This window comes from Patagioenas fasciata, chromosome 10, assembly GCF_037038585.1.
Source record: "Patagioenas fasciata isolate bPatFas1 chromosome 10, bPatFas1.hap1, whole genome shotgun sequence".
Classification (NCBI taxonomy): domain Eukaryota; kingdom Metazoa; phylum Chordata; class Aves; order Columbiformes; family Columbidae; genus Patagioenas; species Patagioenas fasciata.
The window spans coordinates 15,799,680-15,821,945 of record NC_092529.1 but is presented as its reverse complement, the minus strand read 5'-3'; the positions used below and the strand labels follow the sequence as shown (position 1 = coordinate 15,821,945).

The window sequence follows — 22,266 nt, the reverse complement described above, 5'->3', positions numbered from 1 at the left end:
TCCTGATAGTGTAAAAGGCAGTATTATGATGGAAATAGAAAGCTGGAAATGTAACAGCGTCCCTTCTCCTGTCCCCACCTTCCATCAATGTCCCTGGTGCAGTGGGTGCCATGTGGCAGGGACTGGGCAGCACTGCCCGCTGTCCCCACCAGCCCTGTGGCTGCGCTCAGAGCTCTGTGCTGCTCTGTCCTGTTGCTTTGTGTGGTTTGTAATTCGCTTCTGTAGAGTGTTTGTCAGTGTCACTACTCTGAGCACTAAATGCTGAACGTATGGGCACTTGAGCACAGGTAGATGTTTCTGACTCCAGGCTGGCTGGCGGTGGCAGGCAGAGCCGTGTCCCCCTGCAGGCTTTCAGGCCGTGGTTGCATCATGCGTGTTTCTGGCTTTTGTGTTCCTAGTGGTGGATCAAAATCACCATTACAAGGCAAAGTGCCTGATGTTAACTTGCTCTGCTCAGTTGTTTAGGAGGAAAGGACAGTTCTGTTTAAAATACTTAGTATTTTTAGTGGTGTTACCCACTCACTACACTAGATCAGATCTCTCTGAAATGTGACCTTGTACTTGTGTTGTGTCCTGTATGTGGTGGTAGCACCCTGGGCTTTGTTTGGGCTCATCTTTGTGGCAATGATCAAAGATGGATTTTTTTTTTCCCCCTTGAATATTTTTCTGTTCGACTTATAATCAAAAACCCTGAAGATGTTCACATGTGTAGGTGTCAATTTCTTGTTTGTATTTTAACTGATGTAGGAAAACAGGACTAGACAGAGGCTCCTGGATCAGTGAGCCCAGCCCTCTGTACTGCAGCTCACATACCATGTATATGTCAGACTTTATTTGCTCATGTTTTCACTCTAAATTTCATTGCTGGTAGCAGAGTAGTATCTCCTCAAGTGTTCTATTTTCAAGAAAAACAAAGGCCAACCTCATCTTTACTAAATCTGCAAACACTTAAAAGAAAATCCACTTATTTCCAGACACCAGCTTTCTATAGTACCTTAATTTATAGAATAGTCTGTTAAATGGCTGATTAGCTTTGTATCCTTTATATGTGCTTCAAGAGCGGCAGTCTCTTTAAAGTTTGCAGATTTGTGTTTGCCTGCTATTATCCTTAGTGCTTCATTTGATTGTTTTTATATATTCTCTTGTTCACGTCATTTACTGCCAGGTTAACCCTATCAAGTGCTTAGGGATTTGTTGAAGTGTTCAAAGTATTTAAAAATTACCTCATGCTCTATTTCTTTGTATAAGGAAGGAAACTGCTTAATTTCCAGCATTTAAAATCCTTTTTTCCTCCTTCTCAGAACCCACCCTCTCCCCTGCCTTAAACCATTTCTTCCCTCTCAGGCAGGAGGTGGAGAGTAGCACACCAGCGAGGGCATTTGGTGTATCCTTGTAGTTCCTCTAAAATAATCAAGGTCACAGAGATCCCGAGATGGCCAGAGTTTTGAAGGCAGGCATGTGTGACCTCCTGTCATAGTGGAGGCTCCAGAGAAGACCGAGAGTCTTTTGTACTTGAAGTCAGGTCCCTATGGGACTATGACCCAAGACAGTGAGTTTCTCACAATAGGGAGCTCTTGCAGTCAGTCCATCTGTTGCCTGCTAAGAACCCTCAGTTTCTCACAAAGGAAGAAAAAACCTTCCTCTCTGTCCAAAAGTATCCATTGGACCTGTTCAGCTCTTCTGAAAAGAGCATAACACCAAATTGTGGACAAACCTGTCAAGTAGTTATTGTATGTCACTGAGTTAGTCATGTACCTCTTTGAGAGGCTGCCTGTGCGCACCACTGGTGTCTTGGTGCTCTGACATACTGCAGATAGAGAACAGATGTTTCAGCCCATGACTGGTAGATGGTGGTACAGCAACACAGTTGCTATATACAGTGTTGAGTCAAAATAAAAGAATTCTGAATGGGAGTAACTGATTGTAAGAACCCAGAGCAATGTTCTCTGCTAATGTTCCTACTACCTAAAACAACTATGAGGCGTTGGACACGAATGTATTTTGCAGGCTTGAGTGTAACACTGAGGCTTGTTACCTTAAAGCCACAGAGAAATCCCATGACCATCTTTTCCACCAGAAAAGCAATTTGCAAGACTTTGGACATGCACAGCTTCTCAGTGCTGATATTGGAACAAGGCAGTGGTGTTCATGGAAAGCTTTCACTGAGGGAATTCTGGAATTGTTTAACCTTTGCAAAGACAAAATTCTGCCATTCTCCAGTACGAAGAGTGTACATAGGGAACTGCATATGTGATTGGGATTCTCTTTGGCTAATGACTCTCCACATCTCTTATATCCCAAAGAGGTTGGGATATGAACACACATGGTGATCTTGGCTGGCCTGAGTCACTGTCACTTGAATCCTGTATGTCTTTCACCACTAGATTAAATTGCCTTTCCATTCTGGAAGAGGTAGAATATGGTGTGGTGCAGCAATTGTTTTTGTTTGTTTTTAATAACTAGCTTTAAGGCAATAACAGGCAGACAGTGTCAGCCCAATGTATTCTGGTTTGATTTCAGGCATTACACAAGGGAACAGAATATTTCCACATTTTCCCCTAGAGCTCTTTAGCAACAACAGCAGCAATAATAATAACAATACAGGTTATTAAAAAAAAAAAAAAAAAAGAAGAAGAAAACATCATACCAGTTCACTTAAAAAGTAGCACAAAGCGATGGTGAAGGTCCATAGGACTGGGCATCTTTGCTTCCAGTGTAAGAATTGTGCATGTAAATAACAATTGTACAATAGTGTTGCACAACAAACATTTCTGATGTTCGGGAGCAATAGTTTGAGGAAAAATATTAGGCTTTTCACTGAAAAGGTCATCTTCTCAACACTTCTCTAGGTAGGAAAACTTATTTTTGCCTGAGCTCATTAGAACAAGTGTTGAGAGAACTTGGGGAATTGCATTGAGTCGGGCTAATGCCCAGGGTGGCTACCTGGAAAAAAGCAGGGAGTTATGCCATGGGGGCTGGATAAGTCTAACCCAAAGCAATGGGCTCAGAAGCCTGAGAAAGAGAAATGGCAAATGTCAATAGAGGGAAGAGCTGATGCCTTTTTAATGGGAGAAGGGTCAGTGGGTTGGCAGGAGAATTGATGAACTGCCAGTGTAATATGCTGCATGTGACATCGATGCCATGTCCTGTATTTTAAGAGCACAGTGTCTGTACTCAGGAAATGGCACAGACTCACCTTTTGCTGAGTGAGTCTCAGACTTGCCATCTTAGATAGCTTTAGTTAGGGCTCTTCTTTCTTTTCTGTTGTGTTTTTTTTTTTTTTTTTTTTTTTAATCTAAAATGATTTAAAAGAGAACCTCTAGGCTCTTTTTTCCTGAAAATCTTAAGATGACTCAGTTTTGGATTTTCTGGGTGGTTATCATGTATTATGTTTGGTGCAAAAGACAGGTTAAAAGAGTTCAGGAGAGAGGGAGCACTGCTGGAGGGAAGAATTGTGCAAATCTTTTGTGCTCTCTCAGCATAGGTTTGTATGAACATTTCATCAGATCAGAAGCAGTAGAAATGAAATCTCTCTTATCAGATTGGAGGAGGATGATAGCATTACAGAACTGTTAAAAGTGTGTGACCTTATTTTTTCCATTCAGAACCAGATGTGTGGATAAAGCTTGTACTGGAAGAACATAATCCTCTTGAATGTGTAGCTAGGTGGGAGGAGAAGGAGAAGATGGTATTACAGTGGATGGAGCCAGCTGAAGAGCCAGTATCTTCTGTGTTGTGGCAGACATGGAAGGTTCTTCTTACTAACTGTAAAGCCATCATCTGCATTCCTGATGCCATCATAGGCAGACATTGTGTCACTAGTTATCATGATGAATTGCATTAATTGCAAAGTTTTTGCATTGATTTTGTAGAATCATAGAATGGTTTGTGTTGGAAGAGACCTTAGAGATCGTCTAGTCCAAACCCCCTGCTATGGGTAGGGGCACCTTCCACTAGACCAGGTTGTTCAGAGCCCCGTCTAACCTGGCCTTGGGCACTGCTAGGAATGGAGCATCCACCGCTTCTCTGGGCAGCCTGTTCCAGGGCCTCACCACCCTCATGGTGAATAATTTCTTCCTTATATATCTAATCTAAATCTACCCTCTTTCAAGCCTTTACCCCTTGTTCTATTGCTACATGTCCTTGTGAAAAGTCCTTCTCCAACTTTCCTGTATGTCCCCTTTAGGCACTGGAAAGCTGCTGTAAGGTCTCCCCAGAGCCTTCTCCAGGCTGAACAATCCCAACTCTCTCAGACCTGTCCTCAAAGCAGAGGTGCTTCAGCCCTCAGGTCATCTTCATGGCCTCCTTTGGACTTGCTCCAACAGGTCCATGTCCCTCTCATGTGGGGGGTCCCAGAGCTGGATGCAGCACTGCAGGTGGGGTCTTGAGAGAGCAGAGTTAGAGGGGAAGAATCACTTCGACCTGCTGGTCACACTTCTTTTAATGCAGCCCGGGATACAGTTGGCTTTCTGGGCTGTGAGTGCACATTGCTGGCTCATGTCGAGCTTCTAATCAACCAACACTCGAGAGTCCTTTTCCCCAGGGCTGCTCTCAGTCCATTCTCCACCCAGTCTTTTTTTGTGCTTGGGCTTGCCCTGAGCCATGTGCAGGACCTTGCACTTGGCCTTGTTGAACTTCATGAGGTTCATGTGGACCCATGTCTCAATCCTGTTCAGGTCCCTCTGCATGGCATCCCTTCTCTCCAGTGTGAGATGCCATTTGTCTGTGTTAACTTTCTCTCCTCAAAGTCTTTGAGGCAGTAATTACCTAAGAGTTAAAAGAAACCCTGTTTTGTAGTGAATACATGGTAGGTTTGGCTGCACTGTCAGCTGAGAATCATACTAATGGGAAGGATATAAAAAATGAATTTGAAGTGTACACATTAGTGAGCATGGTTGTTGGTTAATTAGTGTTTTAACATGTGCATTGTGGTATGATTCAAAGGCCCTAAAAGATCTCTCTGACTGCATTTCCTCTGCTAGGCATTTTGCCTTATATGAAACTGTTCTGGAAATGCAGGTTCTGTGTAAAATAGCCAATGTAATTTTTCAGATTGAGAGAAGAAAAAAACCCCTCTTTGTTTCTTTCCTGTTTTAACCTTCTCCTTGTTCTTCAAAACAAGGCATTAATCAATGCCAATATTAAAGAAACTGCTACTCTTAGGGCTGTCAATATTTATAGCTTTGAGTTTAATAGCAGGGACATAAATATATACTTTCCATTACATTTTTGCTGTTATTTGCTCATCATCCACAGCATCTGATATTATCATAACTCTTTGGTTGAAGCTATTAAAGTTATGGTTTGTAGCTCACACGTGCATGAAGCAGACAGAGACCCATAAAAGTAAAAAAGTCTCATAGATTGAGATTCAACTATTAGGCAGTATTGCTTGTTTTCTCACTATTCACATAACAGCAACTCTAATCTTGGTAGATGGTATTTTTAACCTTCCTTATCCTGCTCTGCATGCCCCCCCATTTCTCATCTTCAACTTAAGCTAAAGTCATGTTTGCTGTTCCATGTGCAGAATGATGTTTGGCTGCTTGTGGACAAACCCTACTAAAGAAAGTCTGCTCATCTAGTGAACAAAAGAAGCAACTGGATTAGGGCTTAAAGAAGAGATGACATGAAGCTGTGCTTGCGATTTGCCACTGTGGTGCCCACCCCTGTTCTGGGCTGGGATAGTAAAGCTTCCCTGGGTCACATATTTAGCAGGATTTTCTCCAATGGAAAAATCTTTGCACAGAAACTTTCAGTCTCTCTATATTCAACTCTGCCTGGAAAATGCTTAGAATCAAAGAATGGTTTGGATTGGAAGGGACTTTTAGACATCATCTAGTTCCAACCATGTGCCATGGACAGGGCCACCTTCCACTAGACCAGGTTGCTCAGAGCCCTGTCCAACCTGGCCTTGAACACTTCCAGGGATGGGGCATCCACAGTTTCTCCGGGCAGCCTGTTTCAGTGCCTCACCACCCTCATAGGGAAGAATTTCTTCCCTATAGCTAATCTAAATCTACCATCTTTCAGCTGAAAGCCATTGTTCTATCACTAAATGCCTTTGTATTAATAAAAAGTCCCTCTCCAGCTCTCCTGTAGGGGCCCCCTTTAGTACTCAAGTACCACCAGTGGGGCCCTACCCATGACCTTTTTAAGTTCATTGGGTGGACTCCTTGCTGTCAATACTTTGGCCTATTTACAAGTGAGTGGGTAGAAAGACAATGAACTAATAGAACTATCAATTAAAGATTGCCAATGAGAAAATAAAGCCTCAGCTGAGACTTGTCAGGATAGGAACGATCTGAGATGGTGACTTCATGGGTATAAATCATTCATCTTCTGGCAGAAGATGTCTGGCTTCCTTCAGCTATGGCTTGAAATTGCTAGCAAGAAATTATAGGTAAAATTCTGATGTGATTTTTAACTGTGCCAATTCTTGTGGTGTTGCTAGGGCTCTGATGGGATGTGCCCTAACCTTTCTGCCATGGTGGGAAGAGTCCTTATTCAGATAGGCCTGATCAAAAATCCACTATCTTTGGTGAATTATGAACTAACTTCTACAGACTCAGAGCCATTTCATACTCTCTATCAGTTTAAATTTTTGCTTACCCACTGTATTTCAGAATCTAAATGTACAAAGAGTATGAGTGTTCTTTCATCTATCCCCCTTCAGAGCTAGGCAGTCAGCTGTTGGCAGAGACTGACTTTTGCCGAGTTTTCCCAGCTTTCTGCAAATAATCCAGGCTTATCCTTAAACAGCGTCATTCTGTGTCAGAGCATTTTAGGATTTATTTTAGTGTCTAAAATTTCATATGACTACCAGACAAAATAAGACATAATTTTTAAAACTCTTTACACAAATCTAATTGTATTCCTTTCCAAAGAAGCAGCACATTTAGAAGCTTCAGAACAAGTTTGATTTGTATTTCAAGTAAGGTGTTATTCTTTGTAAGCTGCTAAATTCTTGTAGTAATCCTGCTTCACAAAGAGGAACCAGCAGTGAAGGCATTTTCCGTATCCATTTCTAGCAAGTGCACTTAACTGCTTTGTCACCTGAACTGGTACCTGAAGATTCTCACCGACTATGGGGTCCTTTTGTCCTATTGGCATATGTCATCATGTCATCGCGGTGTGGTGGGTCAAACCCAAGGGCCGTATAACCAACTTAGTTTCTCTCTAATTGTGCCATTTAGCAGGTGCTTCTGAAAAGCACCTACAAGCCGGTGCTGTTGCCTGGGTTGCCATTACAGGTTCTGGCAGTTCAGAGTTTGGGAACTTCCTGAGCTGGCAAGGCTGTGTATTTTTTTCAGTCTTTTGTTCATTCAGACTTACATTGTAATTCTAAGTAATGATTATCACCTGGCTGCATCAACTGTTCCACATTGTTGCATTGTCGAGGTTTTTTTTTCTTTGTCAAAAGCTCTCTCTGTTTTTAATTCCCCCCCTTTTTTTTTTTTATGGCAATTTTTGCCTCACTACCTTGGTAGCCCAACAACTCTCATTACTGAACTCTTCTGCTACTGCCTTTCCCTGAACTTTGTCAGATGTGTACTGTAAGCAAACAGCAATTGTTGTGGTGTAGTAGGTGATGGTGGTGCCCGTAGGAAGGTGTGAGAGTAGAGGCTGAATGCTTCACCTTATTTTCTAAGAACTGCCTTCTGCAACTTGTTAGCTTTCTGTGCCAGTGCTGGGTGAGAATGGATGCCCTTAGCTCGTATCTGTGGAAGTGTATTTATGTGTATCTGTATCACGTGTGCTGAAGTGAACAGCATTTTTCAGCAAAATATTCTTCTGTTGTAAAATGCTTGTTCTTCAAACCAGAAACTTTAGGCATGGGGTGAGGAGGTGTGGCTTTTTTCAGCTTTCACTCTGAATGTTTTAAGATTCAGGAAGGACATTCTTCCTGAAGGGAGATGGTGAGAACTAAATAGCCTGGGAAGGCTGCGGTTTGAAACTTAGGTCCTGAATGGGGCACCCCAGGGATACATTATGGTCAGTCCTGTCTGCAGTTTGGCTCATTCTGTACAAAAAGTTAAATGTCATTTAGGTGGAGAGAGGCTGTACAGTAGTCCTATGGAGAGGAGCCTTGCTTGGGATACAGATCTGACTGAAGTCCTTGCTCAGTGAAGTTCTGTCCCCGTGGTGTCTGGGCTTTGTCTTGACAAGCAAAGCACATTCCCCTGTGTCAGGGTTTTTGGGTGTGTGTGAAGCAATAGCTGTTCCTCGATTGCCCCTGTGGCTGCAGCTGCTCTGGGAGGCAGGAGGGATGTTCTGTTTGTCCTGCTCATCTGCACTTGAACGTGTGCTTTCCTTCAGGTGTCCTTCGCAGCTTCAGTGACAGGGGCTGAGTTTGTCATCTTCTTCTATCCCTTATCTTAACCTCACCCTGTTTTTCATCCCATTAATAAGAAAGCCTTACAAAGAGCAAGACCAGAGGTGGCCCATTCTGGTCCCTCAGGACTGTGGTGTGGTGCACCGCTGCTGGAGAAAGGCTGTTCCTGCTCCTGCACTTAGGCATCTGGTCCTTCTTTTCCTGTTCTTACCAGTGGTGTTCCTGCAGAATTTGAATTTCGGTAGCAAGAAAGAACAGTATTTGCTTTGAAAGAGACTAGAAATATCTCAGAGGAGAGATGAAACGTCTCACTGTGTGTCCTGGCTTGCGTGCTCTTATGCACGGGGCTCTGATGTGTCAGCAGTGCCCTTCTCCTTGCTCCTCTCTTAATTCCTTAGAAGTCAGTGAAATGGTAGAAATAGTTGTGGCCTTGTGAATAACCTGCTACAGTGTTTCCATGTGCCCAGTGGTCTATATGAGTAACAGCCTCTGTGGCAATGTTTAAACAAGCGTGTTTTTGTGGCCATGTGTGTGAAGAAGTTTGGTTGTGTAGGGAGGAGCAAACAGACAATGACCAGAGCAATCATTACAGTCGTTGGCTGAATGAGAAGACTACAGATGCTTTATTCAATGCCAGTGTTTTTTTAGCTGGTCACCTCCTGTTCTGACTGAATTCCGCTCGACATCTGACTACTTGCTGACAGTCCTGAAGATTTGCCCTTCTGCAGTATGACCTCCCACCAGACTGCCACTCCTGAGAAAGGGGAAACTGCAGATTGGCCTCAGACAAGGAAGAATTTCAAGCTAAAATGCAGACCCTGTGAGATGCTTGTAGGTGCTGCCTTTTGTACCTGTGCTTTTTTTCAGCAGTGCTCCCCTGCTGGGGATAGACTTGAATGTCCTCACAGAGCAATGTTCTCACTCCAGGTGCTCATTTCCCATCCCTTTTAGCCCTACTGCATGGTGTAGCTTCATCAGGCATAAATTGCTTTGGAGAAATTCTTCTGCTTCTGCAGAGGAGAAGAATAGGATACCTCTGCCTGGGAACAGGTTGTTCCCTCAACCATTTATGTATCAGAGCACCACAAGCAAATGACGTCTACCTGATGTATCAGGTATTGCCTTACTTTATGTATGAAAGTGCTGGCTCCATTTGTGAGCAGCGTAGTGAAGATTCTTAATTTGGTTCAAACAGATTTAAAAAATAATTTGGTACTTTTTCAGATGAGTGATATGCTTGGTCGCTGATCTTGTAAATGTAAGTTGTGTTACTGTTTGTTTTGAATGAAAGATTGTTGTTACCTGAGCTCATAACCAGGAGAGAGGGGTGAGAGATATTTGAGGGATTAGTGGAATAGTTAAAGTGAAAAGGGTCCATTGCTGCTGTTTGTGGGTTAGCACTGGGGTAACCTGACTCTGAAGCTAATCTAGAGGACAAAAATCTGAACTGCATTTCTAAGGCAACCTTATTGCCTTGGATGTTGGTGATAACTTCAGGTATAAACCTATGCTGGGAATATACAAGCCCTTTTGCAGGTACTTGATATTTAGCAGAATTACTGCGTTTTTGGGCTTGTGTGCACCTACTGACAGCATAATCTCCATGTTAGGAGACAAAGACCAGCTGTGCCTGGTCTTACTTGTACTACTTCAGCCACATGGATTTGGAAATATTTCTCTGTACTCATCAACAGCCACATGCAGGCAAATGAAACTGCCACATTTATTCTGACTTATTTTTGAAGACGACAGATGCTACATTACTGTAAAACATGGTAAAGGGGTCTTCTAGCTTTGGTTTTCTTTCTCATTTGTGTATGAGTGTTTGATATATAAGCTATTAATGCTGATGAGTGAAGCTATTTTTTTTTCAGCAAGGTCTGCTCCTTCTATAAAGTTAAGCAAAGCTTCCACTGCGGGACTGGTGCTGTTTATGTTTAGCAAAGGATGTAGAAACTCTACTGGGACTGAGGAAGGAGAAGAGTCGGCACATGTGTGACTCACAAATACAAGCAGATGTGCTATGTAGTGGTTATTACTTTTTCTTAATAATGTGACTTCTTCCCCAGCCTGAATAATTCAAACAAACAATACTGTTGTGTGCGCACCTGAAGGTGAGTAACCTTCTCTGTCCCCTGGGTGTATGGTGTGTGTGCTGCATCCAGTGCAGACATTTTAAGGGGATAAATACAAAATCATCTGCCAAGTCTTGTGTGTCAAGTGCAAGCCTTGCACAACTGCTTCTCTTCTCATGCCTGACCACATTTAGAGCTGTGGTACCACAGTTTTGCAGTGTGATATTAGAGCCTTGTTCCCAGTCCTTGACCTGATGAACCAGCTGTGTGTGGAGCTTGGGGTCACCAGCAGGGACAGGGACTGTGTCACTTACCAGGGCTCTGGGACCCAAAGGACTCTGTTAATACAGGCACTGCCTTGTCCACACGCCAAGGACCACTCACGTCACCTTACTAAAACCTGAGAACCTGCTGTTGTTTTCATTAGGAAAGCTGGTACTTACAGTGCTTAATGATAAGCCTTGCAGGACAAGGACCAGAAGGGGCATGCTGTAGTGTCTGTCAGAAAATGCTTGTGGAGAAGAGAGGTAGAACCTGTGTTGAAACTATTAACCCCCCACTTAATGTCTGCTTCATCGCACCTTTGGGCTTTGGCTTAAATCTGTATTCTGTGGCACCTAGTTTGCTTGTATTTGGTTTAGCAATCCTTGATAACGTGTTTGAGTGGTGGATGAGGTTAGATGGTCTCCAGAGGTCCCTTCCAGCCTCAGTTATTCTGTAATACAGATGCACAGAGAGATGTCTACAGAAACTTCTAGAAAATAAAAATGAGGGAAGACTTTTAGCCTCATTGAAAAATGCTGTCATGGGAGAAAGCTGTGTGGTTGTGTATACAGCAAGGGTTAGTCTTTCCTTACTAGAGATAGTTTTGGACTTTGGACTGGGAATACTGAAGAAGGCTTGTAAGTTCACTACCAAACAACCATGCAGCACTTGCCTCTGCCCTGAGTAGAAGCCTGTGGAGTTTTTTTGGGAGTTCAAATGCAGCAAAGCAGAGAAGCGTTCTCTGGGATAGCTTTGTAAAACTAGCTTTGTTTTTTGTTACTTTTGGCATTTGCACTTGCTGCACCTTACGGCCAAACTGAGTCCTGTTTCTTGTGGAAATCATTTGGGTGTGATCTTACTGCTTTTATTTTGGCTGCTACCTCAAGCCCTAAGGACTAATGTTGGATGCTTACGTTAAACTAGACCTAAGCAGAAATTTGTCAAACATTTGGGTGCTTTCAACTTGCAGTCCTTTTGATTTATTATGTTAAACAATTATAGCTGGATTTGCCATTTTGGTAGTCTTTGTTTATGGCATTTTAAGCCAACAAAGCCCAGCTAAGCTGAGGGATGGATTATCGAAAATCAAAGCTAGTTCTTGTAATAGGGACAATAGAATCCCACCCGGTCCGAGCCTTGCTGTGACACCTGGGAGGCCCACACTCCAATATGATAAAGTGTTTTCTTTGAGAGAAGGTCACCAAAAGTTCACTTTTACAGAGAAGTTCTTATTCTCAGTTAATGGGGCTCCCTGTAGCACGGTCCTGCAGTTGCTTAACATAAAAAGGATGGATTGTCAAAGAAATTACCTTTAAAGTTCCTCCCTGGCAAACTTATTCGAAAGGACAGACCAGTGTTCTCTCCTGGCCAGCCTGAGCGGCCTGTGACCCAGCCACCCCAGCTATCGTGCCCGTTTGCACTTTTGCATTTTAGGATGTGTCAGCATTTTGATTTTGACCCCTTGTTTCTGGACAAGTGCTGCGCTTTAGGCTTGTATTTTATAACAGAATATCCTACCTGGGTTTCAGAGCAAGCTCTTCAATCTTTTATGCCATGGAAACAAAGATATTTCCAGTCCTTTGGGGATTTTTCTAGTTCCAGCAGAGATGATTTATAATTTTCCATGAAATATTATGTACTTATCATATGTGAGGTGGACTAGGTCCTTTTTTGATCCTTAAGAACTAAACACAAAATCAAAACATACAAGCAGAGCCAGATCTGGCTTTTTTGTGTGTGTGCATTACGTATGTAATTTCCTGCTTATGTAATTGATCCCTCATCATAGCTGGGCCCAGACCCAACTGGAAACTGTAGGGATTATTCTTTCTGGTCCCTTTCTGACTTAACTGACTCATTTTTTCCCAGAAATTGGAGAAATGGGAGGTAGGGTGTGAGAAGAGCATGAATTAAGGCCAACATCATCTGCTGGGAGAAATAGGTATGGGCTGTTTGGGCTTGCTTGATTTTTCATGTTTGCATAAAGGTGCTTGAGGAAGGTACCGGAGAAATTCAGTTATCTTTTAGAAATTACTTTGTGTTTGCGTGGAAGGAAAAAGAATATCAGCTCTGATTTTTACTTGGGTTTTAACTCCAGTGGAGCTACAATGATTTTTTTTTTTTTTTTAAATAATATCGGCATTATATTTTTGTAAGTGAAAACACTAATTGGAGCATTGTTGCCAGGTCAACATTTTCATTAATAATTCCTTTGGTTAAGTCTCCTCTAAATAATTTTGTGTCTCAGAAGACAACACAGTTTTTCGTAGGAAACCAATATAACTTTGTACCCATTTTGGACTGGATCAGTGAAGAGCGTTGCAATTATGCTCTCAGATTCATGATTTTGATGTACTAATTTAGGACCTTGGACAAAGCTTTAATTTCCAATATTCAAAACTGGCAGATTGAATCCAGTAGCTTTTAATTAATTTTGGTTTTGCATTTTCGACGTACTTTTCAGAGCAGGTGATTGCATCTCTTTATACTACAGAAATGACTACGTTTCCAGTGTTTGGGCCATTTTAGGATTCCAGAAAGAAGGTGTAGCACCCGAGAGGAGGAGTTGACACAAGAACCCTTCTGAGTGGTACATGCCAAATTGTCAGCTTGGCCATTAGTGGGTTTATGATCAGTCCTGCAACAGACACTGTTGCATTATTTGTTTTGCAATATGAGCTCCCACAGATCTCCCAGTGCTTTTAGAGGGAGGGTACAGCTTGGGGTGGGTGGCAGGATGCTAGCAGGGCTTCAGGGTGGTGAATGTATTTTTAAGCAGTGACCGTTAGAGGGTATTTGGGAGGTATGGTTAGCAGCAGAAAATTAAATTCTGCTATGATATGCAAAGCTGTGATGGCCCTTCTCTTCATATGCTTCACTAGTACAATTAAGGTAGTTAACCATATATAAGTTACAGTCTATTTTCAAATCTTTTGAGATTGCTTGGAGACTTTTAGATCAGATAAGTGGGCTTTGTGTCAGGCCTGTATACTAAAGCCCTCGTGCTTCAGTATGAAATCAGCCCAGCTGATTCATGTGACCCCCCCCTTTATTTTGTTGTTGTTGTTGTTGTTCTTATATAAGATATACTACTGTCTTGATTACCATCAGTCTCTCTAGTGGCCAATCTTGTGTTTCTGACAACATGAACTGGGAGAGAGCAGCTTTCCCTGCAGAAGCCCCTGAATCTGGTACTACTTTGTGTCATGACGGACACTTGGAGAAAAGGCGCATTAATTCTGCATGTTTGCATTTGAACAGTGAACACATCTTCAGAAAGCCGGTAGAGCTGTGGATCGGTACTTGTGCAAGGAAGCCACTCTTCCAGATTAACTCAGGCTGGAAGCTCACAGAAGCTGTTCTGATGGAGAAGTGAAACTGCTGGGATGAAACCACAGAGTCTTTGCTGTCTTGTCATATTAAAAATTTACGTTTAATAAAAGCAGGGCTGTCAGAATGGGAGGGTGCAGCATCTGCTGTGACACCTTCTACCTTTTGTTTTTTTTGGGTTTTCTCTCTAATTAGTTTATGTTCCAATAAATCCTTAATAGAGTAACTGCTTTGAAAACAATTGAAAATAAAGCAAAAAGAGGAGTTTAAATTGCTTATGGCTTGCTTTGAATGACTTCCAGGCATTTGAGCAATTTTGCTAACAAGTATCCTGTAACCTATTTCCAAAGGCCACTAGGAGATAATTATATTTGGTTAATTTACATACTTTCAGTTTATAATCCTAATTAGTTCTCCAACCAGTAGTCCCTAGGCAATATGTAGTCTTACCTCATTTTATTTGCCATCCCTAATGTGCAAGTTCTCTTCTTTTAATTTACAAAAAAATGCTGTTAGGTTTGGTTCAGGGCTTTCCCATTTCAATGCACATCTAAACTGGGTGATTCCACGCTGATTTAAACCCTATTTGCAAACAACTATTTTACATTTTTATAGATCTTAGGTCTGAGAGACGTTCTGCAATTTAGGGAAACTGACCCCAGTTTGACACAGAGCCTATTTTTATTGCAGTGAATCAGGGCAAATTCTGCACCAACCTGTATCCAGGGCATCCCATTAACACCTCTGGTTTGCCCCGCCCCAGAGGACAGGGACCGAGGTGCTGGTCTGTACCTGTGTTGTGCTGCTGCTGTGGCAAAAGCAGAGACGGGACGTGGGGCAGGAGGGACGAGCCCCTGGGGAGCTGCACACAGGGGCTCTGCTCAAACCTTTGGCTGCTGGGAAAATTGCCTGTTCCCCCTCTGTATTTAGGATCTCTCCCTGCGTACGAACTGTTCTGGGCTCCGTTATCACCCACGATTGAGATTACGTTCAGTGGAGTGGCTGAGGAGGGAAGGGAAAAGGAGGAGGATGGAAATTAAGATTTATATTTTCAGATGAGCAATGCTTCCTTTAGCTCATTCCAGGTTTAAATGAACTTCAGAAAACACTTGGCAGGAGCCCTCCCAATGGCAGGAGCAAGCTGCCCAGTGCTGATCCCTGCAGGAGCCGAGTAACTGGGGCTGAAGCTGAGTCAGCACTTTGCTGTGGGAAAGGACCCTGTGCCCAGGCTCTGCTCCTCTGCACGGCCCTGAGAAGTTGGAGGAAAGCACTGGATTTTGGGTAAAGCCTGACACAGGACAGGAGATGTTATCTCTGCTGGTATGATTTCTTGCATGAGATATCCTGTGGGCAACTAGAGCACTTTCAGTTGTTCAGCCTTTAAGCACTGAGGTATGGACTACAATGCATTTTTTAGAAAAATCTGTTAGATTAAATATTTCCTCTTAGGCATCAAAGACTGCTTTCTAGTCTGATTCATTGCACTGTAATGAGGTCAGGTTTGGACTAACATTATGATAATTTCCAATGCTTCTTTACAAGCAATGAAAAGAACCAAAATCTCCCTTTTCAACATTTCATTAAGTACTTTGATAAGGCAATGAAAAGGGGTGTGCGATAAGGTAGCTAACTGAGAGGGATAAGGAAAATCTGCAGTTTGCAAAGGTTTTGCGTTGATTTCCAGGCTGATAAATTCTGTGAACAGATGTTTGTTAATAAATCATAATACTAAGGAGAGATGTGATTTTAAATGACCCAAGTAACAAATGTTTGGAGAGGAAAAACTCAAAGGTGTGAGAATAATGATTGGCCAAAAAATTTACTTCAACATCTTAATGTTTTATGCTGTTGATGTCTTGGTGTCATTTCTACACATCATGCTTGAATTCCCAAATATGTTTCTGCTGTTACATACATGGATACTGCTTAGCATTACCTGTGAAGTTATTCCAAAGGAGCCTCTTTTTTATGAAGAACATCTTGGTGATAATTCTTCCACATTAGAGCATTTCAAATCCTACTCTAGTATGTCCAGGTGGACTTAAGATGGTTTAAGTATCTCCTCGTGCCCGGTTTAAGGATTGTGATTTCACACTAATCATAGCTCTGCCTGTGCATCTCAACGTCTGATGTTCTGCTACGGCTCTCATGCCTGTAGTTGGGATGAACAGAACAGGATCTTGCAGTTGAGCAGATTTGAGATAGACGTAGCAAGTGTTTTATGTTGAACGCAGTCCGTTGTGAAAATAATAGATTTTTTTCTTACTGTACCACTCCTGATGATAACGGCTGGTAGTGTGTCAGTTGAAATCCTGGCTCTAACAAAGCCAAAGGAAAATCTTTCTAGACTGCAGTCAGACTAGTGCTTTATCCCAAAGGACAATAATGTTTCAAGATCAATTTACAGAGGCTTATTGACTGGCGTGTCCAGATTTCAAGGGGCAGTGACAATTTACATGGGCCAAAGATGCATTTTTGGGTATGTAAAAGAGTTTACTGTGGATTATGGTAGATGTACATTCAGTGCTAATCCCCAAGGGGACTGGAAAAACTCCTGAACAACTCTGTTGTCTGCTTCTTGATAATAGACAACATAAGGCACCAAGAAGCTGTTAATTAATCTTTCCCCTTCCAACTCTTCTGTTATTAAGGTTATAATTTTTGCTCAGTATAGTTATGATAGAAAATCCAGAATGAAAAGTTAGAAGGGTTTGGGAGCAAGTTTTCTATGGGAGCAAGCGGAAATGGGGGAGGGGATGCAGAACCTGGGAGCTGTTCATAATGAGTCTGTTTGCTTCAATCCAGCAGAATATTCCAATTAATACCTGAATTCTTAATTAGAAATAGAAAACAAGAAAAGGAGTGTGATTAATGTTTGACAATTACTTTGTCTTTTTCAACATCTCTTGTAATTTATATATTTGTTCGCTTTAATTTATATGTGCTTTAATGTATGTATTGGCTGTTTTTAATGCAAACCCTCACTGAAGTTTGTAGGTGAGTTTTATATCCTACTAAGAAACCACCAAACAAAGCAAACCAGGAGAACATAAGTCCTATTTCTTTCTCACAGGTCATCCTAAATGCCTTATGAGTTGAAGATACTACATTGCTTGATTCTAGTCTTGATATTCCTTGTACTGCTCTCTTGCGTCTTCCCTCCATCTCTCCTTCCCCCAAGAAAACCTCAATCCAAATTCCCAGTGAAGTCTTAATGCAGATTTTCCTGTTTGGTTTGGCTCCCTTGGGCTGTCCAGGCATTCCTGCAGCACAGGAGCTACGCTCGAGGAAACAGTACTCTACGTGCTGAAACCAGAAGTTTGAATATAAAACAATAATTTATTTTATTTCATTTTACTCGTTAACGTTTGTAGCTAATGATGACTTCATGAAACTGCTTTTATAGTTCAATACATTCAAATCTATAAAGCAAACAGTTACTACCATGGGTTTTTCAAATTCCACAAACTGTCTTATATAAACAAGTTAGCTGTACATGCACATTTTTTCAATAGGTTGCAACATTTGCAAACATGCTTTAAAATCCTTTAAAGCTGCAGTATAATGTACTTTGCTTCAGGCTTTTCAGATGAAACCTATATACTTTCTTCAGAAACCTTAGAAAGAAAAATGTTTAAATGTTGAGCATAACTCTAAAAACTGCTGTTTGATAAATGTTGAATATCGCAAGAGAATGACTCTAATTCTGAGTTTAAACCTTGAGCTAAATATTGATAAACAGCACTCTGTGTAGAAGTGAACAACAGCAAAATAATATCACAAAATATGGTTTCACGAAAAATACATATGTGCAGTTGCTCTTGTGGGTTTTTTCCTTTTTTTTTTTTTTTTTTTTTTTAGGTAAAGAAAAGCATGGGTACCTTTTAATATGAATATAGTTAAAGCAAATTACCTGTGTAAGTATGGTTAATACATTTCTGATATTTAAACACTTCATCTAAAAGGTAACAAGTAAAAAAGTACAATCAGTATTCCAAAAAGCACTGCTAATATTGTCTTTGAAGGAGATGGGCAAGTCTCCTCTCCGCTTTGTGATGGAGATCCTGGCACCCCCAGTTGTGGAGTTCAGTATTTGAACTATAAACTCGATGACTGTATCTTATATACAAAAATCTTGCCACATTGAACGAGGCATTATTTCTACCCCAATGGTAGTGTTTTATGTACATAATTTAGCAATGGCGATTATACAGTAGTTACTGACAGGAAGGAATTGTACACCCGTGTGCCATCTGGTGACTTTGTTCCATGGGTTAGCAGTTCTTGGATTGTCATCCAATTGTCAAATATTTTTTTATTTCTCTTCTTCATCATTTTTTTGTGGCTCAGTTCAATGATATTCATCTCTTTCTTTTCTTCTGCACCCTGCTGTTCCTTTAAGCAATCTAACCTGCTCTGCATCATGAACTCGCGCCTCCTCCTCTGCTCCTTCGCTTTCACCAAATGCTGCTTCCGCTCTTCCTTGCTCCAGTAACGGCCCATCTTCATTTCACTTATGGCATCATCATCCGTCGTCATACCACTGCGCTCCTCCTTAATCTTTATGGCACGTTCTCTCAGCAGCCTGTCCCTGACTGGCCTCTTTGTGATGTAGCGGGTCCCGTCGCTTCTGACCTTGACTTTCCACTCCATCCTTGGTTCGCTCTGGCTTGAATTAAAGTCTTTGCACATACTCACCAGACTCATCTGGCTCTGTGCATATTCCACTGCTGATTTCTGTTGGATCAGCTGCATGTAGCTCTGATAGTGCTGTGCGTGGGCAGGAATATGAGCATGTTTATACGGAGAGTGATGGTATGGGGAGACGTAAGAGCCAGAAGGCTTTTGACCATGAGTAGGGCTTTTGCTTCCATCACTGGCTTTTCTCTCCTTGCTTTCCAGCTGCTTGCCAAGGTCGGGATCTTTAGCAGAGGCATGGGATTTACTAGTGCTGGATTCATGACTTTCTGAGCTAGCAAATAAATTATTTTGGGAGACGCTATATGCTGCTGCCCCCTCGTTACCCTGACAGTTAATGCCTTCTGCAGTTCTGCGCAGCGAATTGTCAGGGGACATCTCCAGCGTGAGCGGCGTGCTGCGGCAGCTCTCGCCTGTGTTGTATGCGCTCGAGCTGTCCTTGTCAGACTTCTCGGGGAGTTCCGTAATGTCTGAGAGCTCGTGCCTGCGAACATCGATGCTCGTGTTATAGTTGCGGAACCCACTGTTATGCAGCATCCAAGGCTCCCGGTACTGATCTTTCAGCTGCTGCATTTTATGAGCTCTCACAATATTCAGGCACTCTAGCTCGATATGGCGCAGCTCCTCATTCAGCATCTCCAGCTCTCTGTCAACACTTTCTTGGTCGCTTTTGCTCATATCCAGAGTGCTGTTATGATAATACAGACTGTAAGGGTTGGCAGATTTCACCTGGCACTTCAGTTCCAGCAGTTCCCGGAATCGCTCACATTCGTCTACGGGGATGCCAAGGAAGTCGACATCTGTGCAGTCGGCCGAGATAAATGATTCATTGCTGAACTGCATATCGCCACTTCCCAGGGTGTCATGACTGTATGTCAGCTTCTTCTCACTCCCTAAAGTGTTGGAGGAGGTGGTGTGATCATCCGCGTTGTTTTCCTGCTCGGAGCTCTCATCGTTCCGGGTGCTGTCGTCTGTGCGCCCCACGCCACTGTCCTTCTCGTGCTGGTTAGATAAAATAGTGGCTGTATCTGTGGTACCTCCATCCTCCTCATGCTTTTTCTAACAGCAAAAATGGAAAGACAGAAATTATTGCAAGGACATTAAATGTTTCAGGGTAGTTTTTAAAATAGTTTTCTTAATCTGACACTTTTACACTTCCTGTATCTTTTACTTGTACAGAAAGAGTATTATTAAGAACTCATAGAAAGGGTGACTGAAAACAGCCTGCTGTGGATTTACTTTTCAGAAGAATGTGAGATCTGCTTTTCATTTATGTAGCAACAATGGCAGAAGTCACATTTTCCAAATGTTTCTTCTCCCACTTAGGTGCACAAAAGTTTCCAGTTCTACTGTGGTGCCAAAGTGAGAATATGTGCCTTCTGAAAACGTGAATCCCACAGATGATGTAGAGTTTTAGAAAACTTCAGCAAGAACTCTAGATGAAAACTGAAAAACTGTTCATGAACTTGTATGATTACATTAATCATGGCAGAACAAGAGTCCAGCTCCAAATCTATGGCCCTGCATAAACTTTGCTGTGTAAAAACTTTTCCTTTGCTTTTCTCCCCATATATAGACCTTATTTCAGTCATTTGCTCAAGTTCTCCATCTGGTTTTTAAGGTTTTGGGAGGCAGGCTGTTTTCACTATGTGCGTGCTTATCAAACAGGACATTTTACAAGTTAGCTCTCTGCCTCCTCTGTCTGCCGTAACAAGCTTGTACTTCTCTCAATGGCTACAGCCAGAAAAGTGGATTCTAACAACTGTGATCATGTTATCCTAAGGGGTAAAGTAAAAAAAAAAAACAAACTAACGTTTTAAAACATTTTGGTACTGGAGATAAAGTTCTCAGTCACATAATATCTTGATTTTAGAGAAAGTCCTTTTGCTTTGATTGTCATTCGAGACACTAAATGTATTGAGTCAAGCTCAATATTGGAATATTGAGTGCAATGTGAAGTTTTGACATCAGTGCACAACAGAGGGGCAGTACCTGCTGAAGCATGCTGGCAGTAAATTGCATTGCCTGGTGGTGCTGTTCCTCTAACATGTCCATGTGCAAGTCATCCAGAAAATCATTTCTGTCATCATCCATCCATCCTTCATCCAGCTATGTGAAAAGGCAGGGAAAATCAAAGCAAATGTTGTCAAAAGAATGAAGACTGACATAAATTATGTTTCTTCTTTTTGGAAAGTGATTGGGAAATCTTAAGAGATCCCTTTCTGTGACACTGCTGCGTCCTGGGAAGGAGCACACAACTTGTGCTAAGTGCAAGTATTGACTATCCTACCTCCCCCCACAGCTTCCTCCATCTCCAGCAGCATGGTTTTATCTTCAGTGGCTCTTCATATATGAAAGAAAACCATCCTTTTCATCCATGGAAATACTTCAAAAAGTTGTGGCTGTTTTGGTTTGTGCTGTATAAAAATATTCCAGAGCCCAAGCCTTAACACACTAGTCGTGAGGCAGTGTCAAGGGCAAGATGTACAAATGCTGCCTGGGGCTCTGTGAGACTTTTTTACTTGTCTCTATTATCCCCAAGGGAAAGATCAGATGCATCTGGGCTGACAGGACAGACAGTGAGCCTGACCCCCGGTCTGCAGGTGCACTGGCAAGAGTTGCTCTCACAGCAGGAGGAGCAGAGACAGATCAAACAATAGTGCTCATGGCTGTTTGTTCAACATCTTTGTTGTGCTAATCCCTGCTCTACAAAGGGATCTGGTTCAACCTTTTATTACAGCTGAGGATGCTTCTTGACAGTATTTAACTACAATAAGAGATAGTGTATAAAGGGCTAAATAATAGGTGTTTTAATGAATGAGTAATCAATAGTTATAGGAATTAGAGATCAGTATGTTCTTCAAAGCTATGGCTTGAAATCACCCATAAGACCTTGCACTGGTGTTTATAATAGCATTGCAGCACATGTAACATCTTATAAATTGAACCTTAATACAAAAAAAAAATATAAGTACTGTGACTGCTGAATTCCATTATTTTATACCATACGTATGTCCAGTCAAACAGTATAATATGGTTTTAGGTAGACTGGGTAGATTTAGGTAACTTATAACTGCTTTCTACAAAACAGTAACTCTTACTTAAGACTCAGAAGAGGCTGTTTGTTGTTTGGTGTTTTGTTGGTGTGTTTTTTTTCTCTGGTTATTGTTGTTGCTACAGTACCTGAATTTCTGGTCTTGCAACAAGTAGGGAGATATTCTTGCTCTCTTCACTGGTGAGAAGTGCCACAGCTTCTTCTCGGTTCTGTACCTCTATGCCATTGATCTTTAAAGAAAAGGGCAACACAATGAAATCCTTTCACAGGAATTCTCAAATGCTGCTGAGATGAGCTCTACAGAACAGCGTGGCTGGGTAGATGCCAGTGCAGCTTGGGCCAGGCACAGTCCATGTTCACCTACAGCCATGCTCTTCAGATAAGTGTTTAAGTGTTGGGCAAGAGTGTTGGTATGGACATGGGAAGCTGCTCACACCTCTGTGCGTGATGTGCGGAGCCTTGTTACAAGGACAGAATTGGGCAGGAACAGAATCATAACATCAGTAGTG

The 22,266-nt window shown here is 42.0% G+C and overlaps 1 protein-coding gene and 1 long non-coding RNA gene across 4 annotated transcripts in view; one reads left to right on the top strand and one right to left on the bottom strand.

The window, feature by feature from the left end:
* Positions 1-22,266, top strand: part of LOC136105815 (uncharacterized) — a 203,187-nt gene that overhangs the window by 46,735 nt on the left and 134,186 nt on the right. The window lies entirely within an intron of this gene.
* PDZRN3 (PDZ domain containing ring finger 3) overlaps positions 17,324-22,266 on the bottom strand; it is a 142,240-nt gene continuing 137,297 nt past the window's right edge. For both annotated transcript variants that reach the window (XM_065845665.2, XM_065845666.2), the window contains 3 exons: positions 21,886-21,987; positions 20,695-20,811; positions 17,324-19,761 (listed from right to left, as the gene is read on the bottom strand). In XM_065845665.2, the coding sequence (XP_065701737.1) occupies positions 18,211-19,761; positions 20,695-20,811; positions 21,886-21,987 (1,770 nt within the window). In that variant the 3' untranslated portion in view covers positions 17,324-18,210. The remainder of the gene's footprint in view (positions 19,762-20,694; positions 20,812-21,885; positions 21,988-22,266) is intronic.